Here is an 18309-nt window from a genome sequence, read left to right as displayed (position 1 = left end):
GTGCAGAAAGGCTCTTAAAGCCCTCCTGTTCAAGAAGGCTTTCCCAAACGGAACCACGACTCCCATGCGTTTGGACAGATATCTGGACATGCCACACTTCACTGTTGATTATTCTGAGACGGGAATCGACTGTCATATAGACACTCCTAACAGAATCTTGAGAATGTATTTGTTTCTTTGCTTTCTCCCTTTCCCAGGCTTACCCTGTAGCCTACCCCCAGTGCTTCTTTTTCACCACTGCACTCTGAAATATCTTGTATGCATGTGGCACATTACAAAACACCAAATAAATACATAAAGACTGCACAATGACGTTTTCCCGCACTACCCAGTTGCGCATCTGCAAGTGATTTAACTCCATCAGCCAAAAGATGCATTTGTGCTGAACCAGTTGCACTTTGGGAAGAGTTTCAATTTCAAAACCTGAGAGGACATCAAAGGAGATCTTAATGTAACCACCATCATCTTCAAGCACCAGTATTTAAAAAGAAACTTTAAGATGTCTAGCGGAATAGGATGTCCCTAACAAAACTCAGAACAATGGCACTTAAAGAGAGTTATTTGCAATGCGCCTTCATAAATCAGTTAAATACACCAACCTGGGGGTTTGAACATTTAATTTCCAGTGACTCAAGGTCCACGTGCAGACAGACAACAAACGAGTGTCTGGATTCAGGACCCGAAGATGGCAAGCTGTGGGATGTGACCGCTAGCGTGGAGGTACAGCCCATGGGTTCCACCAGACTCAGTGTCATCTGCTGTCCAAGAAGAGTGTAGATGCTGAAATGATTCAGGCTGATAGTCCACGGAAAGGCATCCCCTAGTGAAAAGAACACAAAAGACACATTAGTTTCATGCTTCTTAGCCCTATAATTAAATATGCTATTTACACTCAAGTCAATGTATCTACTTTAGAAGGATGGAAGCATGAGCTAGCTCTTCCAGAATTCAAGTCTCTGAGTGCAGGGGGCAAACAGATCTCTGAGGCGAGCACTCCGACCGATGATGAATGTTCCCAGAGCCAGGAAGGAGAAAGATGAGCTCTGAGGCAAAATCAGCTGTACAATGTGAAAGGCGTGCAGTCATGTGTGCCCACAGTGCAGGAAGCTTACCAGTTTCCGCTGCAGGCACCTGCCATAACTGTAAGGTGTACCGCTCTCCAAGAAGCAAAACATCAAGGCAGCACTATTTGAGCTATCGAAACGTAGCATAATGTGCACCACCTGATCATGTAGTGTTTCAAATACATTATTCGTTTGCTAGTGAACAACAGACATTCCTTCTTCGTTAATAATGTAATGTCTATTTCCCATGATAACTTCAATTGAGGAAAATGGAATGTGGCTACAAAGTGACAGTGCCTTCTTCATGGAAACATTGAAATCTGTCCGACACATGGTTACATGTGCCACACCACAACAAAATGCCGAAAACTCCACCAACCGAATTCTCCTGGCTGGGACCCCAACTCGGAAAAAAGAGACCACATCCAGTACAGTGACAATATGGGAAACAGGGGGGGGCAGCAACTCAAATGGGGGGCTGGGATCTAGGAGAAGAATACAAAGAGGGATAATAGGCAGAGGAGCGCAGGGAAAGTAGTTTTAAAGGGGGGACACCACGCATTGAGAAATGAAGGGGAAAACAATCAAGAATGGTAGAAAGAAAGGAGAAGGTAATAAGTAACGAGGGGTGAACAATTAGAAGAAAACAGAGGACAAGCAGGACATCCTGACAACAACAAAAAAGAAAGGAAAGAGGACAGAGTAAAAGGAGCATAAACAAAAACAAGAAATACAAAATGCAAAGTGGAGGAGGAAAAACATAACGAAATTGAAGGGAATTGGGTGGGGGGACAAAACAAATCAGCAAAGAACAAATAGGTCAAACAAGGAATACGAGCTGTACACACTCCATGCAATACACGATTTTCAAGCAAAGGAATTGGCCTGCTTTCTGGAGCGGTTTTCAGGTGGCAGACAATCGTCGAGAACACACAGAACCACCAAACGACATAAAAATCTTAAAGCTTTATAACATGAACAAGATGGAGGTAAACATCCAGTAAACACGATGAGCCCACATGGAATTGTCTGTTTAACAGTATAAGGAATTGAATCTCACTACAGGATTTCGCTATTAAAAGAAATACGATTGGCTCTTATCAGTTACAGTCTTTTCATGGGCGTTCTGTGACTGCAGAAGGATTTGAACAGTCCCATAGCTGTTGATAGAGGCTGCTATTGCCCAGACGTTTACTGGCTTGTGGTAGGTACGTCTTCCAAGCATCAGGGCCACAGTTGGAGGGACATGGAGGAATCTTAGCAAAACAGTAAGAGGGATAACATATATTCAATATAAAGGCTTAAGCTAAAGCACCTAATTCCTAAGGTCCAATCCCTGGTCTAGTTTAAAAAAAACTTCTGGGAATCCACCACGGCATTGCTCTGCAAGTCACTCACAAGTGTCTAAGAACACTTGTAAAATGATGCCCTCGTCCATCTTAGCTCATTGTCTGCCTTGATCATTAGCGTAGCCTTTGGTCTTGAGCTGTGCACATTAGTGTTGTCTTTGTCCTGGACTGTAGGATGAGGCAACAGCCTCACACTGCTACCAGGGAATTCTCTGCATTAGACCCCTTCTACCTTTGAGGTTTCTCCTAGGCGGATGCTAGTATTCCCCTCACCCCTACTAACCATTATTTCCAACTAGAATCTTTGCTGCACTACCTGGGTTTGCAAAGTTTTGCAAGACTACTACATTTGGGCTAGTGGTCTTGCAACTCCCACAATGGTCTGTGTGAAAGTGTTGTGACTCGACCCCATTTAAGGTCACGAAGGCTTGCGATTGCCCCTCCAATTACCTGGAGAATTCCTTGGCGTTTGGCTCAACACTGAAAACGCGGCGGTTCTGTGCGGACTGCAGCATCCAGCATTCCGAGTTAGTGCTCGAGTCAGGCACTATGGTCACATGACACGCACCGACCGTCATTTCGCATCTGTTTGCGAGTAGTACTTATTCTTGCTGCACGCACGTAGCGGGTGCTCTTTAACTGAGTTTTACGGCCAGTTTTGTATCATCAGTTTTCTGCAATGTTGTTATTTTTAAACCTGTTCTTGACTCCTTTGCCTGTTAATACGGATTAACCTTTTTGAACTGCCCCTGATTTCTGGTATTCGGTTCCTTCGGATTGATTCCTGTTACCCCTGACGTGGCACCCGTTACCTGGATTTCTTCTGCCTACCGTTTTGTTACGTTGCTATCCTGGATCTCTGCAACCTGGCGTAATCGCCTCTGAAACTTGGTCAAGTACCTACCGCTTCCCGCCTGGACCCATTACTTACCTTTATTTCCTCTCTTTCAGTTCCATTCCTTTTCTCCTCCTATCCTTGTTTATTTTGTCCCCTACTCCACACCTCCATACACGGACTCACTTACCTACACCCTGGGACGCTCTGCTGAATTACGAGGATTGTTCATTTGGATACAAGAGTGACTGCTGTGGACGCACTCCAGTTTTCTTCTTTGGTCACTCATTTTACTAATACCAGGACGCTCTGCAGTACGACACGCACTGTTGTTAACCTGTTCTATTGGGATCACTGGACTTCTCCTGGAAGTTCTTTATCTGGTTCTTCATTCCGTTTCCTCCGTTGTGGCCAAGTAGGTTTCGGGTCTTGTTCTTCACGGAGTAGGTAAGAGTGGGAAATAGGGGGTGGTGGCTGACATGGTTGGTATCTTTTGATCAAAGTATTGAACAGCTGTTATTGTTGTTTCCTCTAGTTCTGTTGCTGGTGCTCCTGCCTTTTCACTCAAGCCCCTTGTCTGTTAGGTGCTTTCTCATACTCCTACAGACCGTGCTCTTGTGAGGAAAGTCTGGCTGCAAATTGGCTTCAGGCAAAGAGGGGGTTGTGATAAGGACTGTCTGGTTATGACAGAAAGGCCCCAGCTTGCTTTACTCCAAATGCTTCTTCAAGAGTTGCACCAGGCCAGTCATTGGGCTCAAGTTACCAGTATGCTTTCCTTCCTACCCTGACACTTCAGCCTGGCCTCTTGCCAGCACTGGCCTAACTGGCTCAGCCACCCCATGATCTGTCTCATGTGTTTGGCTTGCCTTTTTCGGCTTAATTAATACTGGTTATGCTCTCCAGATTCACCTCTGTACTTGCCTGTTTCTAATTGGCTACGGTGTTATTTCGACCATATATTGCATACAAAAGAAACAATGCAATGGACAGAGGCAATAATGGATGGGGTATCCTTATAGTATAATGAGTTTATCTGGGAACGGGTAACCGGTTGTTGCGGAGGACAGGTAGTAAGCTACAGAGACCTGGGACACCGCCAATAAAACATCTCAAAAGAGAGACTATTGCCACAACATATTATACATAATGCTGAACTAAGAAGAAAGCACATTGTGGCCGGGCTTGATGGGGTCAATTGGGGATGGCGGGGTGAGTCCCTAAATAAGACAGAAGGTAAAGCATGAGTCAGATCTTGAAGCATTCAAGATATAGGATAGGTTTGTCATGGGGGTGAATTTCAGTGGAGGGGGAATGTATGGAGGAATGGAAGTGGGAGGAGGCAAATGGGGCACAGGGAACTGAGAGGTTGATGGGGATCATAGGGTTTGTGAAGGGGAGTATAGGGAGACACAGTCAGGAATATGTGGGAGGAGGGGCAAGATCATGGATTAATTTGAAGACCAGAAGGAATTTTAAGAGAGATGTTGCCTTTAAACCCAGATGTAGGTGTGCAGAGTTGTAGGAGGCTTGGGCTACCCGTAGAGGGTGAGAGTAGTAAAGTTCAGGACTTTGTTAAGGGGAAAGAAAGAATAGAGGCGACTAAGTAGGCTTGTGCATTAATCAAGTTTAATAAGCACAAGTAGAGATTTGCGTTTTGGCTGAGTGGTAGCGGATTTGGGTGAGAATGTTCTTCATGTTGAGATTGGTTCTAGGACCTTTGGTAGTAATTAACTGTTTGATAGGACCCAAGTTTGCAAGCCTTCGGTGAAGGAATGCATTTGTCTGATGAAAAGGAGATAGGCGAGTAAGATAAAGAACAGAAGCAGGGAGAATCGAGAATTATAAAGTCTCTGTTGCAGGAGTTCAGAATCAAACAGCGTAATGCCATCCAGTGGGGAATAGCTGTGAGACAGCTGGTTATGTTTTGAGAGATAGCTGAAAGTGATCTGGGTATTATCAGCAAAGGGGTGGTAAAGAAATCCAAAGGAGGAGATGAGTTAGCTTATGAAGGAGGTATATAGCAGGAATAGGAGTGGGCTAAGGACAGATCATGGGGGACACCCATGGAAAGTGGAGTGGGTCATCTTAGGGTCTACCCACTGAACTTAATCTTACATTTAAGGGGTTCAAATATAATTTTTCTAAGCTTCAGGAGGGGGAGCCTCTTGTTGGTCTGAGTTTAGTATGGGAGCAAATTGAGAGCTATGTTGGCACTGTCCTGCTCCCAAAGACTGGTGTCGCAGAGAGAATGGAGGTCTTAACAAGGTATCTACTATGCCTCTTGATACGTCTATCCTCCGCAGCGTCCCGGTTTTCTAACCACCTAATCCAACCTCTTTCTCATCCTGTGTGCCTCATCGCAAGTTTTGTTCCCTCTGGGAAATGCCCTGGTCCACCTTTGCTCTCCCTTTGTTTTGAGCATTTCCTGCCTCTCGCGGACATCTTGGGACAAGCTCAATCCTTCACGCCTAATAGGAATACCACTTGGTCGGCTTAGGGTCCAACACCGTCACTTCCTCAATACAGTTCTCCCACATCTCTACAGTTGGGAAGTCTCTTTATTCCTCCTCAGCAATATTGCCCTACTTGTTCACCACCTTGATGATCCTCTCCTTGTCTTCATTTTCTTCTATCATCTCTTCCTTCACTGTCTTGATGTTCCACCACCCCCTCCATCATCTCAATGTTCTACCACGGGTCCCCTCTACATCTCTCTATCACTTCCTCCTTCCAGATATTTCGACTCATTCAACTCTTTCAACAACCCCTCCAGAGCGCTCAAGATTCTCATTGCCACGTGTAAAAAGGCCATCCAGTCCTGTTTTTGTTATACTATTTTAAATGCAGGAAAACTACAAGGCTCAGAATTTCAAAAAAGGATGGGATGGCCTTCTCACACATGCTCCACCACAAACTCCTTATCCCTTTACTTTTTGTGGTGTGATATGTCTCATCAACCCTCTGGGTCCCTCTCTGCCAAGCTGGGTTTTTCTCCCTCAGGTCCCCGTGGTCGTGTCCCCCAGTCCTCTGGGCCTTTTTCTCCCCACCTGTCTGCATCTTTTTTCCCAGCCTCCTGTCTCTTGCTGTTGCTCCAGCTCCTTCCCCAACTAATTTTGTTAACTCTGAATGCGGCTCCAAATGAATTCTTCATAACTTCCAAAGCCTGCTGACACAGGCCTTGCCTTTTACAGGGCTTAGGCCCCGCATTCCAGTGTCTCTATGGTGTAAGGGAACACAGATGTTAATTTCCTTACATAGCTGGTTTGAGAACCAGCTGACAGCAACCTCCTGCAGGAAATGATTACATCTCTGAAGTGGGACAAGGCCCACGCAACCCCTTGGGAGTCTTCTGACTACCACATCCTGGTCCAACTCTCGGGGTCAACTCCCTCAGCCTAACCGGTCTTTGCTGTATTGTTCTGCATTATCGTTTGGAACGTTGTGGAGGTTGGGCCTTCTCAGTGGCTGTCCCAAAGTTGTGGAACTCGTTGCTAGTCGCACTTCATCAGATCCAAGACTTTAGCAAGTTTAGGCAATGTTTAAAAACGTTTCTGTTCAATTAATCTCGGTTAGTTGTCCCACGGTCTTCTTTCTCGGCGCACCGATGCCTCAGGTGAATTCTGCTGATTGATTGTTTGTGGAGCCCTTAGTAAGTGGCTGTTGAGTTGCTTACATTCTACCTCCTGCTTCAGGTCTCCATCTTTTGCCCTTGTGGTTTTATGTCACATTAGTGTACCCACATGTTGGGGTTCAAGTAGGGAGGCTGGTAGGCCCCATAGGACAGCCACTCCCACGCATATCCCTTAAAGGGCCAGGAGAGTCTAAGGAGGCCATCTGGTAAGGCCCTGATGCCTCTGCATGGCATGGTAAGGGTAGCCAAGAGATCCACAAGTAAGATATATTTTGATTAATATGTTAACATTTGGTTTACTCATTAAGTGGATACCCCAATCTCATATCGCCTCGTATACAGCCCCACCCCACAATTCAGGGTAAGAAACAGGCGGTTTTCTCAATGGCGTTCCACATTAAACTAATGGATTCTGTATACCCAGTTTTCACTTGACATTGGAATAAACCCAGTCTTTGGGTGAAATGTACTCAAAGGCCTAATGTGTTGAGAGTTCTCTCTCTCGGGAGCAGGTTATTACCTGCATCCGGCACATGCATTCTTGTCATGGTAGCAAGTAGGGGACTAGGGGGAAATCATAGATAAAATGATCTCTCAGCAAACAGGGCATACATGTTTATAGGGTCTAAAATCTTCCTGACTTTGTGGATGGAAAATATTTGGACAATGCTTTATTGAACCATGTCACAATAAGCAACAAATACAGATGGAGCAGCACAAGTCCAAAGATACCGACATGGAATCTCAGGGTAGAACTGTTGAAGGATATAGCTTGTAGGGAAAAGGGGGGTATGATGAAGCACCACAACATTTTAACCTTATAAAACCTCACTCATTCAGTGAGGTACAACCAACAAAAGGCTGTGGAGTAGAGAGGGGGGGTAGGGTGATAGCGGGCTAACAACGGACCAGCCTCATGCTAGTATCCACAGAAGAAGGTAATGACTTACTGACTGTATAGTCAACTGTTTGATAGAGAAGCAATTGAAGGGAGGAAGCTGACAAAGTACACCCATACACACACACTCTTGCCCTATACCAGGAGGACGCTGACACATATGCATGAATTAGGATAAATCCAAGATGGCTTTTAAAGCTTGTGTTAGAAGGCAGTCAAGGAGATTGGAGAAGGTGCATGAACCAATCAGTTTGAGCTAAATGCAGGACATTTTTACCACTAGTCCAATGGTGACAAAAGAGATCATACAAAAAACGGTGAGGGCTGACGGCAGGCAGTCTGGCTTAGGAGCCAAGCAAAGAAGATCTAACCACCGGCTGAAGGAAATGCATCTGATACAAAGGAGAGGCGGACGATCGAAGGGAAAGACCACAAGCAAATAGTCAGTGATAGATCTTGCTTTGCAAATTCTTTTGATATGAGCTTCATGGACAAACGGTCTGTCTTTTCTAGTTGCCACCCTGCTGACAGGTCGTATGCAGCTGCCAGGGAGGTGGCCAGAAAAAGGGCTGCCAATTTGCGAGGAAAAAATGAGACGTGCTGTAGACTTGTATGTTAACAGGTTGATAGGACCCATGGCAAGCCGGAGAATGGCTGGTGAGGAGGTCCTTGGGAATTCAGCCAGGTAACAAAATGAAAAGAGCCTCAAGATATCAGAACTGCACAGCCCGCGGAAGGAGAGAGGCTTTGACTCAGAAAGGTTGACGGAAGGATAGGTGAGCTGGAAAAGGTAGCACAAGAAAGGTAATGTCCTAAGCAAAAAAGAGGCAAAGCCAATAAGAAAGGTGAAAACTGTGAGGCACAATCAATATCTGCAATCACTACTTTACATGTTCTACCCTCAGCACTGCTGGGGGCGGGTAACGGAACTGCGAGAAATCAAACAAAGTCATGTCACTTGACAATACTAAACCATCAGGGGGAGCAAACAGGACTATGCAGGCATATGCAACCAAGTGAAGGGCTACAACTGCCATCATCTCTCAATGATGACTAGGCCCCCATCCTCTCTCACCTGCGACTATGCTGGGTAGGGCTGATGGGACTTTTATCAAAAGCATTTGGTGGATTAAAACAGCCATGACTCCTCCCCCATTAACTATAATGGGTATGTACGCTGTCTGGCCACAGCTAGAAAAATAAAGGCATTGCTTATAAGAATGAGTATGGCTTGCAGGCAGACAGGACATTTCTTTTTAAGTAGCGTCAATGGAACACTACAAAGCATCAGGAGGTTGCTGGCATATGCATAACAATAGCTGTTAGGACAAGTACTTCATCCTGCATCTCTTGGGATGTTTCTTGGAATACACCTCCCATCCCGTCCCGGGAGGATAGCTCAGCGGCAGCGTGCGCGTCTTCCAAGCAAGACGATAGAAGCAACACAGGTTCGATCCCCGGGTCCGCACTTAGAAACCTCTGGGTGTTTAAGCGAGTTATAAATACGTAACAATGACACAAAAAAAAACAATTACGCAACTAAGAAGGGAAAAAAAATCCTGTAACAGCGCCTCGATGCCCACCGGCTGTGTGAGCGCTTTATAAATGTAGAAATAAATAAAATATGAGACTACTTTGATGAGCGCTGTAGTCTAAAACATTTGGCACATAAATCCTCTTCCATTCACCATAGTGAATACACAGTCACGTAACTTATGGAGAATAAGGGCATCATGGAGTGAGTCCGTTTCGAAGGCAGACTGCGAACCAGAAAACACTTCAGGCGGAATACGGATATGCTGGCATAGGCATACGGTACCAAGAGAAGTTAGGGGCAACATCTACAACCTGCTTCTCTTGAAATGTTTGGGCTTACAAATCCCATCTAATGATGCTGGGTAGGACTGATGGGAGTTGTAGTCAAATACATTTGACAAACAGGTGCATAATAAGGGCATTGCTTATGAGAATGAGAATGAGCGAGGCTGGCAGGTGGGAACTGTCAATAGTCATATCAATGATTATGGGAGTTACAGTGAAAGAATTTGGGGAGCCAAAGACTGTACAGTAGAAATCCCTTCCACAACTAAAAGTAGAGTGAAGAATGGTTCAGTAAAGCACCATCCCCCTGTGCTATGCTTTCATCTCCCCAAACCAACCTACAATACAGAGAAAGGCAAATACATAGAGTAGTGTTCGGTCTACAGAACACACTGTCTGGTCCTAGTTGCAGAATGAGGGCATGGTTTATCAGGAGGAGCTTGGCATGCAGCAGGACTAACACATGCCCCATAGCCAGCTCCACAAGTAAAACACTTTGGTACACATCGTCATTAATCATTATAATTCTGCAACATATATAGAAGGGCATGACATCAGCGGTACGAAAGGGGCAACATCTACATTAGTATTGGGTACAGCATGACTCTGTCCCATACAATACCGTAAGGCGCTTCAACTGAAAAACTGTTAGACAATACGGTTTAGATGGATGGCAGGCAAAAGAAAATGTACATTACTGCCATGTGCATCATACTGTCCACCTGATTCAGAGGGTTTACTGATCAAAGAAGCAGGTACAGCACATTTCGCAGGAGAGGGATGCATACAGGTGAAATCAGTGAGCACAAACACTGTGCAGATCTCCAACACTAGTATCCAACAAGTCCCTTGTTTAAACGTACACCTGAAATGGCCCACAGCACAATAACGACACTGCACAGTGGCCTTGGGTAAAGAGCGACCACATCATTGATGGGTTATGGTGCAGGATGGGGGAGCTGCACAATCAGGCACACACTCGTCTTGCCTACTGAGCAGATAGAAACACCTTTGCAAGATACAAAAGGCCTCAAGGCACCAGACTCCAATACATGCTGAATTGCAATCGTTTACCACGTGACTCCATACCAAAGAGGAGCCCGAAGTCGGCATTAGTACAGTATACAGTTCTATAGGAGAAGGACATCACACATTGACATGCCTTACGTGGCATGGGGCCTGGCAAGCGCCAGGCAGAGATGGCTGACCCAATTGTTAATAGTAGTTTTATATGTACTGTTGGTATTCCCAGGATTTGCCCTGCATAGGTTTATCTCTACTAAATGCATTATAGGACATTAAAAAACTGCACACATTTTTAATATTTTGTTTGTAAAAAAAGAAAAACAACATTGGCTATATACCTGGTCACTCAGATATGTGAACAAACCAACTCAAATTATTACATGTTGCACGGGTGTTTGAAACCCCCGGCTACTAAATAGTCAGGCTAAATGCTGCTCCAAGCCACGACATTTTTGTTTAGATTTTTGTACTACTGTGCTTGTCAAACGCTATCAAAGGTACCAAATTAAATTACATTTAAAAAAGGCATTTAGCAGGGAAAACCCACCTCAAATTGCTGCTCGCTTTTTTGAGGTGAGCATCCAGACCACTTCAAAACCAATACCATTAGCTATGAAGCGTACATAGGCGTCATCATAGGCCACACTGCTCCCAGCCCGGACAAAAACTTGCATTTACGGTCTGTGGATTTACATGTGTCAATGAAAATTACTGTACCTCACATCGTAGGTGAGTAACCTTCCAGTTGGTTCAGGACCATAGTAACTCTCATTGCGAACATTGCAAAAACCTACCGTAGAGAACCCCTGAGCTTCATCTGAAATGAACTCATGGATTGCCAAAGAGCAAAAGCAGTCCCAGGTTAAGTGAGGCCTGAAATTAGTCACACGAGTTGTCATTGCCGAATTGGCTTGTACTAGAGATACACTGAAAAACTTCAAGGAGCAGGAGGAAACACTTGTGTATAGGCACCATACAAATGTAAACAAATAAATAAATAAATAAAACATACTGCCCATGTTTTTGGCCATCAAGGCCATTCAGGAATATTCAGGAAACTGGGGCAAAGAGAAACTATTTGAAACAATATTGTTCTCCCATGATGCACATCTAAACCAAATTCTTTTATTCTGGAATTCTCGCATGTGGCACATTTTTAAATCCTCCTGCAGCCGACATGCACCTGGGAGGAGAGCCATCAAAGGGAAGTTAAAAGATTGAAAAAACAAAACGGGGAGCAAGCGGAAAACTAAAAAAAGTCTCTGTGCTGGCTGCCAGGTCCGACACCGCCCGTGCGGAAAAAGGGACTGGGTTGAGGTGCCAGAAGGCGGGTCCTTGGTGGGGTGTTCCCACGTCCGAGCCCACGCCCCTTGCGCTATACGAAAGCGGTATACACGCATTTCACCGAATGAAATGTCATCGTGGGACTTTTCATCGCCGGAATTCTCATCGCCAGAAACCCTTTTTTAAAAAGAATATTTGTTGGGGGGTGTTTTGTGCGGGTTGGGGTATGATTATTAAAGTATGGGGGGGGTCTGGGGTGGGGAACCCCTCCCTAAATAAATGTTTTAAAAAATACAAGGTTTCTGGCAATGAGATTTCGGCGATGAAATGTCCCACGATGACATTTCATTTGGCGAAATCACGTAGAACCTACGAAAGCTATACCAAAGGGAGATTAGGATGCCTCCCTGCGGTCACTTAGTTGCACTCTGTTAAGTAGGCTGCTGCCTGACCCTCGAATAGCAGTTCTAGGGCCAGCAGAAGGTCAATGGGACCAAGTGTATTCATTCATATTTAGTCAAGTAAAAAGGTATGATATTTGTCACCATTAAACTCCAAACCTGAACCGTTTGGCCAAATATTAGACTTGAAAAATTTGATGACCCATGGTCAAGGATTTCAAAAGCTATCAGAGAGCATAAACATGTCTTTTCCAGCAAGCGCGTACTGCAACAAATGGATGTATTTGGACAGTTTCAGTAAGAGGTCTTCTCTGAACTTACGATTCTATCACTTAAGGTCCAAGTGCTGAAGGAGGCATTACCCAATCTGATGAATCCTGTGGAGACTTCACTGAACCCCAGCCAGAAATCTCCTCCCATGTGGCATGGGGACGGCAGCTGCTGCCTGATCCTGTGGGTGGAATTATGAGGGAGGATAACATGGGAGGAGATGACTGTCAGGTGGTTGTGGTAACCCCATCAGGAGAGATGTAGTATTCTACCCTTCCAAATGAAGAAGACCCTATAATTGCTAAATTCCTGATGGCCTGTTGTCACTGTACAGATCCCTCCAGTTACAAACCCCTTCCTGACAGACATTCTAGATAGAATACCATTTTCACCCCAAATGTACATAACACACACATAACACCTAATGTCTCTGATGATTTTGGGCTAGCTAAAAATCCCAACCAAAATCACCTTAGAAGTCCTATAAATCCTGTGGACTCCAACTCCCATAAAGCCTCAAGTACTGAGACGAGGAAGTGGAAGAAGGGGTTAATGCAGAAAAATAATAGTTGAGTACACAGGCTAGTTGTTGTAATGAGATCCATTTGTGCAGGACCTTTAAAAATGGTGTCCGCATTTGCAAGAGAGAGAGAAGCAGAACGGATTTAGAAGGAAGCAGAACCACGGGAGCAGGCAGAAGCATGGAAACAGTCTGTGCTGGTTGAGAGCAGGCGTTCTCAGACTGCCGCTTGCAGGCAGTACTTACTGAAGTGGTGCAAAGCCACAAAACACCCACAGACACTGTAAGATGACTGCTGGGGTACCGGCAGCGTGGTCGAGTACTGAAGCAGCAGGCTTACGGGCAGTCAAAATGTGGAGCTAGCAGAAGAGCTGAGAAAAGGTTTGCAGAGTGGAGAACGCTATCCCGAGGCAAAAGATTCACTGCAGCAATGTGCCATGGTTTGGAGGCATTGCCAGATAACGGTGAGTCTGCCCAGAGATGTTGGGAAGCCTGGAGCATACCGACAGGCATGTGAGTCATTAAGTAGTCATTTTGAACACCAACCAAATAGAAAACAAAGACAAAAATTGGCCAAATCCTCATGTACGAGATGCCAATATGGGGAAGGTTGCCAATGAATGTTAGTGAATAAGTTAAAAGACAAACAATGGACAAATCTCTGTATACGAGCTATCAATATGGGGAAAGTTAAGTGTTAACAAAAGCAGATGAATACTACTGAAGAAGTTGAAAGGTCAAACTTGAACAAGTCTCATATATGAGATTTCGATGGGTGGAAAGAAGGAACAAGAAGTACCTCAAGCCAAGAAAGTATATACAGTGAAGTGATACAACTGTGCTGTACTGAAAGACAGTGAACACATTAAAAAGAAGCCCTGGTGAAAGAAACACATCAGGCAGTAAGCATTTGGGGAGAAGATACCTGGCAGAAGAGTATACCAGGGGATCTGCAGACCTCAGAAAGTGATTCCTGGCAGCGGAGTATACCAGGTAATCCATTTAAAATACACAAAGAGCACAGACATTGTGGGCAGATACCTGGCAGGAGAGTATACCAGGTGATCTGTAAAAATCAGAAGAAAAGAGGTCCTGGTGGACCAAGCAGCAGGCACGTTTAAGTGAAATCAATGAGTTGATATTGTGGGAAGATATCTGATAGGAGAGTATACCAGGGGATCTGATAAACCTAATAAAGGCTTCCTGGCAGGGAAGTATATCAGGAGGTTCTCAGTAACAAGTTATTGTTCTAAAAGAGACACTTTCACCATCCTGAAAGAAGTACTGTTTGAAAAAGACACTTGCCATCCTTGAAAATTGGTTGTTTGAAAGAGAATTGTTTGCCATCCTATCCGAGATATGCAGGGGAGGGGACCCTCCCTCTGGATCCAAAGATTATTTTGCTGAATATATTTACTTGTTTTTAAACATTGTCTGCCAAGCCTAAATCAGAGACTTTTTCCTTACACTCTTAGTTGTTCATTTTAGTGTGAGGGTTAGATTAATGTTTTGGACACAAGTCAGAGTATATAATTTTGATGAGCCAGACTGAACTTTAGTTTTAGTTTCCTAGGTAGGGAAACTCTCTTTAGGATAGGAACAAATAGGCCTTTATACAACCCCTTTTAATTTAATAAAGATGTCTGATGTTGAAAACACTACCACACTGTGTCTGCCTCTCATTTCTGATACCACACACTAATGAATGAGGCATTAATTAACGACACTGTTTGCTGCCTCCGCCACCACTAGTTAAAGAAAACCTGGGCCAGCTCATGCCAAATAGCTAATTAAAAATCAAAGGGACATCAGCTGAGTCAGGTTTAGCTGCTTGGTCTCTAACATCATTATGTGCCACAAAGTATGAACATCAATGTGAACCATCAACAAAAAAGATGAAAGGCAACCTTTTCACGGAAGAAACAGATTCTCATTCGGCAAGCATCAAAAGTGATGCTATTTTTACACTGTTGTGCGGCTATTCCATCTGACAACAAACATGATAACAGGTGCTTATAAAAAAAACTCCAGACAAATGTCTCCAGAGCCATTTATAAAGTGATATGGTCATATTGAGGTGCTGGCTTTAACGACGGTTGTTAAGGATCTGTGGTAAGCTTGAAGTGCTTTGCATTCTGGCACCAGGTAAAAAAACAAATGGTAGCATGAAACAAAAATGTAGACTAAGAAATCCGAGCATGAAACCTGTGGACATGCTGTGCACCAGCTGCTCTGATTTTTATTAAAACTAATTATGGACACCATTAAGGGCGAACAGCAGACAAAATAGGACGAAGATACTCAAATTCACGGGCCCAAAGAAAGAAACAATGGTATACTAGTACCCAATGTGGAGGGCTGCAGTCTCTGAAGGATACAGCCGCAGGAGTTGCCATGGGTGATATATGGATCTCTTTACTAGAAGGAGTAGTTTTATCTTGAGAAATCCAAGAGAGAACCTCAGAGGAAAGACTTAAATGAAATGACCTCTACGTTGCCTGCAAATGTTCAAAAGGATGTCATTCTACTATAAAATATATAAAAAAATATAGATCCGGCAATATTGTTTATAATAATTTGGCGAGGCTTAACATCCTAAAGCTGCTGCTGAGATAATTGTACTCCCATGTGTCAATATAGCCAAGCATAACAGAACAGCAATGGTACAGGTCTGACAGATCTGTACTGAACACTCCATGACCCCTCCATCGTAACTTATGTCTTAACTAAGATGGATGAGGCTGCCTTTCCATTGTACCGGTACAGTAAATCAATACTGTATTGGATATCGTTCAGTAGCTTCAAAAGAACATCCAAAAATAATATTTATTGTACATGTGTTTCAACGTGAGTACATTAGCTCGCATATGCACGAAGAAATGCGGTATAACATTTATTTAACTTAGACTGCGTAACAGTAATAAAAGAGGGCCATGATTGGGAGTGAGCCGGCACAGTGGGATTCCGGCAGAGGACTGTACACTTGCACAAGTGTGTGGCGCACATGTGAATGAACATTTGTTCTGTGCAGGGCTGCCAATGGACTCGAGGGCCAGGGTCCATCAAGTAAGTTGAAGAGTTATTCAGAAAACACAGTGACTGGTCTGTCCCTAGTTGGTGACTTTCTATAAGGCGGTCAGTTCTCATTTATGTAAGAGTAACCAGGTTTTAACGCATTATTATAATAAGCAAAACACAGGTGGCAGTAACGCGTATATACCCGCATGCGCATCATTTCGTTTTTATAATAAATGGAGAAACCGTATACAAAAGTGGGCAAAACATTCTCATTACAGTCTTGCTATGTAATAATAAAAGTGCACCAGGAACCTTATTACTGTTATTACTAGTTGCAATGCCTACTTAGAAAGCCGCATCGCAGAGAGTAAAATACACGCCTTCAGCAGAAGTCCAGCTGCCACTAACAAGCTTCATTCAAGTTGTGACCGACTTTTTAGGCTCCTATCTTCGGAAATCATTGCGTTTCAATTCTCAGTCATTGGCTAACACGCAAGGAGACCGTTGTGTTCGCTTTTTTAGTGTACTGTCGGAGGCAAGAGCATGGGAGCAGAAATCTAAGCCTCGAGTTTGTCAGTACAGTTCCTGGACTGCCTACCAAAGGCGCTAGATAGGCCGCCCACAGACGAGCACACACACGGAAGCGGAGGAGGCAGCATGGGTAAGCAGGTCAGGCGGGTGGGTCCTGTATTGGGTGGCGACTAGAGCAATAGCTGGTTTGGCAGATGGCGGTGGTGGGGGCAAATGGTATGAGGAGTTTGGTGTGTGCAACCTGTCCCGATAAGAGGGATAGGGTGTCTGTTGGTTCCCTGTTAGAGGCTGCTCTGAATAGGAGCGGCATAAACAAAGCAGCCTTGTTTTGGCACTTCTCTATCAAGCTTAAACTGCTTACAATGTTTGTTTGCAACACACCCAACCAATTAAATTCTACATGTATTTCACATTTCAACAGCTGAACAATCTCCTGCAACAGAGCTCTGTGGTCTTATAAGGGAACTCCGCCACCCCCATTCCTCTATTTAGGCACAGAACTCCTGAGTGACGTGCGATAGTCTTACAATGTACAACAGGGAGTGCTTGGTCCCATATATCACTGTGAGGTTCTAACATTACTACGTGCATGAAACAGAAACATGGCATCACTACTGTACTGCAATGACCTTTTACAATTAGGTTATGAAGTCACATTGCCTCTCGCCAGAGTAAGTTGGGAGGGTGAAAAGCAGCCCTCCGAGCAATACAAACAGTCACAAACAACTATCTGGATGGTGACTAGTTGTTTTGACATTCTCGAGAGTTGGTGAAGATTAACGTAAAAATACTTGTGACAAGGGGTAGCTCTAGGAGTTTTCCACCTAAATCCAAACCACTGCATTGATGCAGGCACTGTTGTTGTGGAAGACCAGGACACTGTCATGGTTTTGTTAATCAACCCTGGCGATTACCCCTTTGTAGAACAAAAGGGCACCCCAGCGCCCAGTTAATACGCAAACACATATTCATAACTTGATGTACTAGAGATGCCTATCTACCATCAACTCGCTCGGGAGGATCGCTCAGGGGCAAAGCTTAGGAAGATAGCTCAGGAGCAACGCGTTCGCCTTGGAAGCAAGACAACGCGGAACAACACAGGTTCGATCCACGGGTCAGTGCTTTGAAACCTCTGGGTATTAAGCGTGTTATAAATGACCTATTATAATTATAATAATTAACTGGAAAAGGGGGAAAGCGTTTTGGTTCCAGACAACCCACTAAGGGTAAAAGGCTTCCCTCAGAAAAGTCGCACACGTCTCTAGACTGCCGGCAAACCTTAATGAGCCAAACCTTAAAAGCACCTTTTAGAAGTGACACGGCCAAAAGGAACACCAGACAATTTGAGACCAGGAAATGTTTTATATTTTAGCAGAAAAATAAGGGACTAGAAGTAGCTTAGGTGGTGAAACAAGGATTCAGCAAAACAGAACAAAGTAAACTCCTCTTGAGGGTCACAGACTTCCGTCCTTCCCTCTTGCCCTTGGCTGCCACCTCCTTGGCAGGAAACAGTCACTCACAGTCTGCGGGGTTTTAATTGCCCCACTGTTCTTTCTTGACAATAGCCCTACGAATCAGGGGTTATGATATGATAGGTTATTTATAACGTGCTTAATACCAAGAGGTTTCTAAGCGCGGACCTGGGGATCGAACCTGTGGTG

The 18309-nt window shown here is 44.4% G+C and overlaps 1 protein-coding gene across 8 annotated transcripts in view; it reads right to left on the bottom strand.

Annotated features, from left to right (window-relative positions):
• VPS13B (vacuolar protein sorting 13 homolog B) overlaps positions 1-18309 on the bottom strand; it is a 3421660-nt gene that overhangs the window by 1453002 nt on the left and 1950349 nt on the right. For all 8 annotated transcript variants that reach the window (XM_069621427.1, XM_069621422.1, XM_069621424.1 and 5 more), the window contains exon 24: positions 600-820. In XM_069621427.1, the coding sequence (XP_069477528.1) occupies positions 600-820 (221 nt within the window). The remainder of the gene's footprint in view (positions 1-599; positions 821-18309) is intronic.

This window comes from Ambystoma mexicanum, chromosome 5q (genome assembly GCF_040938575.1).
Source record: "Ambystoma mexicanum isolate Mex_15411 chromosome 5q, UKY_AmexF1_1, whole genome shotgun sequence".
NCBI lineage: Eukaryota > Metazoa > Chordata > Amphibia > Caudata > Ambystomatidae > Ambystoma > Ambystoma mexicanum.
The sequence above is the reverse complement of the archived record's forward strand: the minus strand, read 5'-3'. Positions and strand labels throughout refer to the sequence as shown.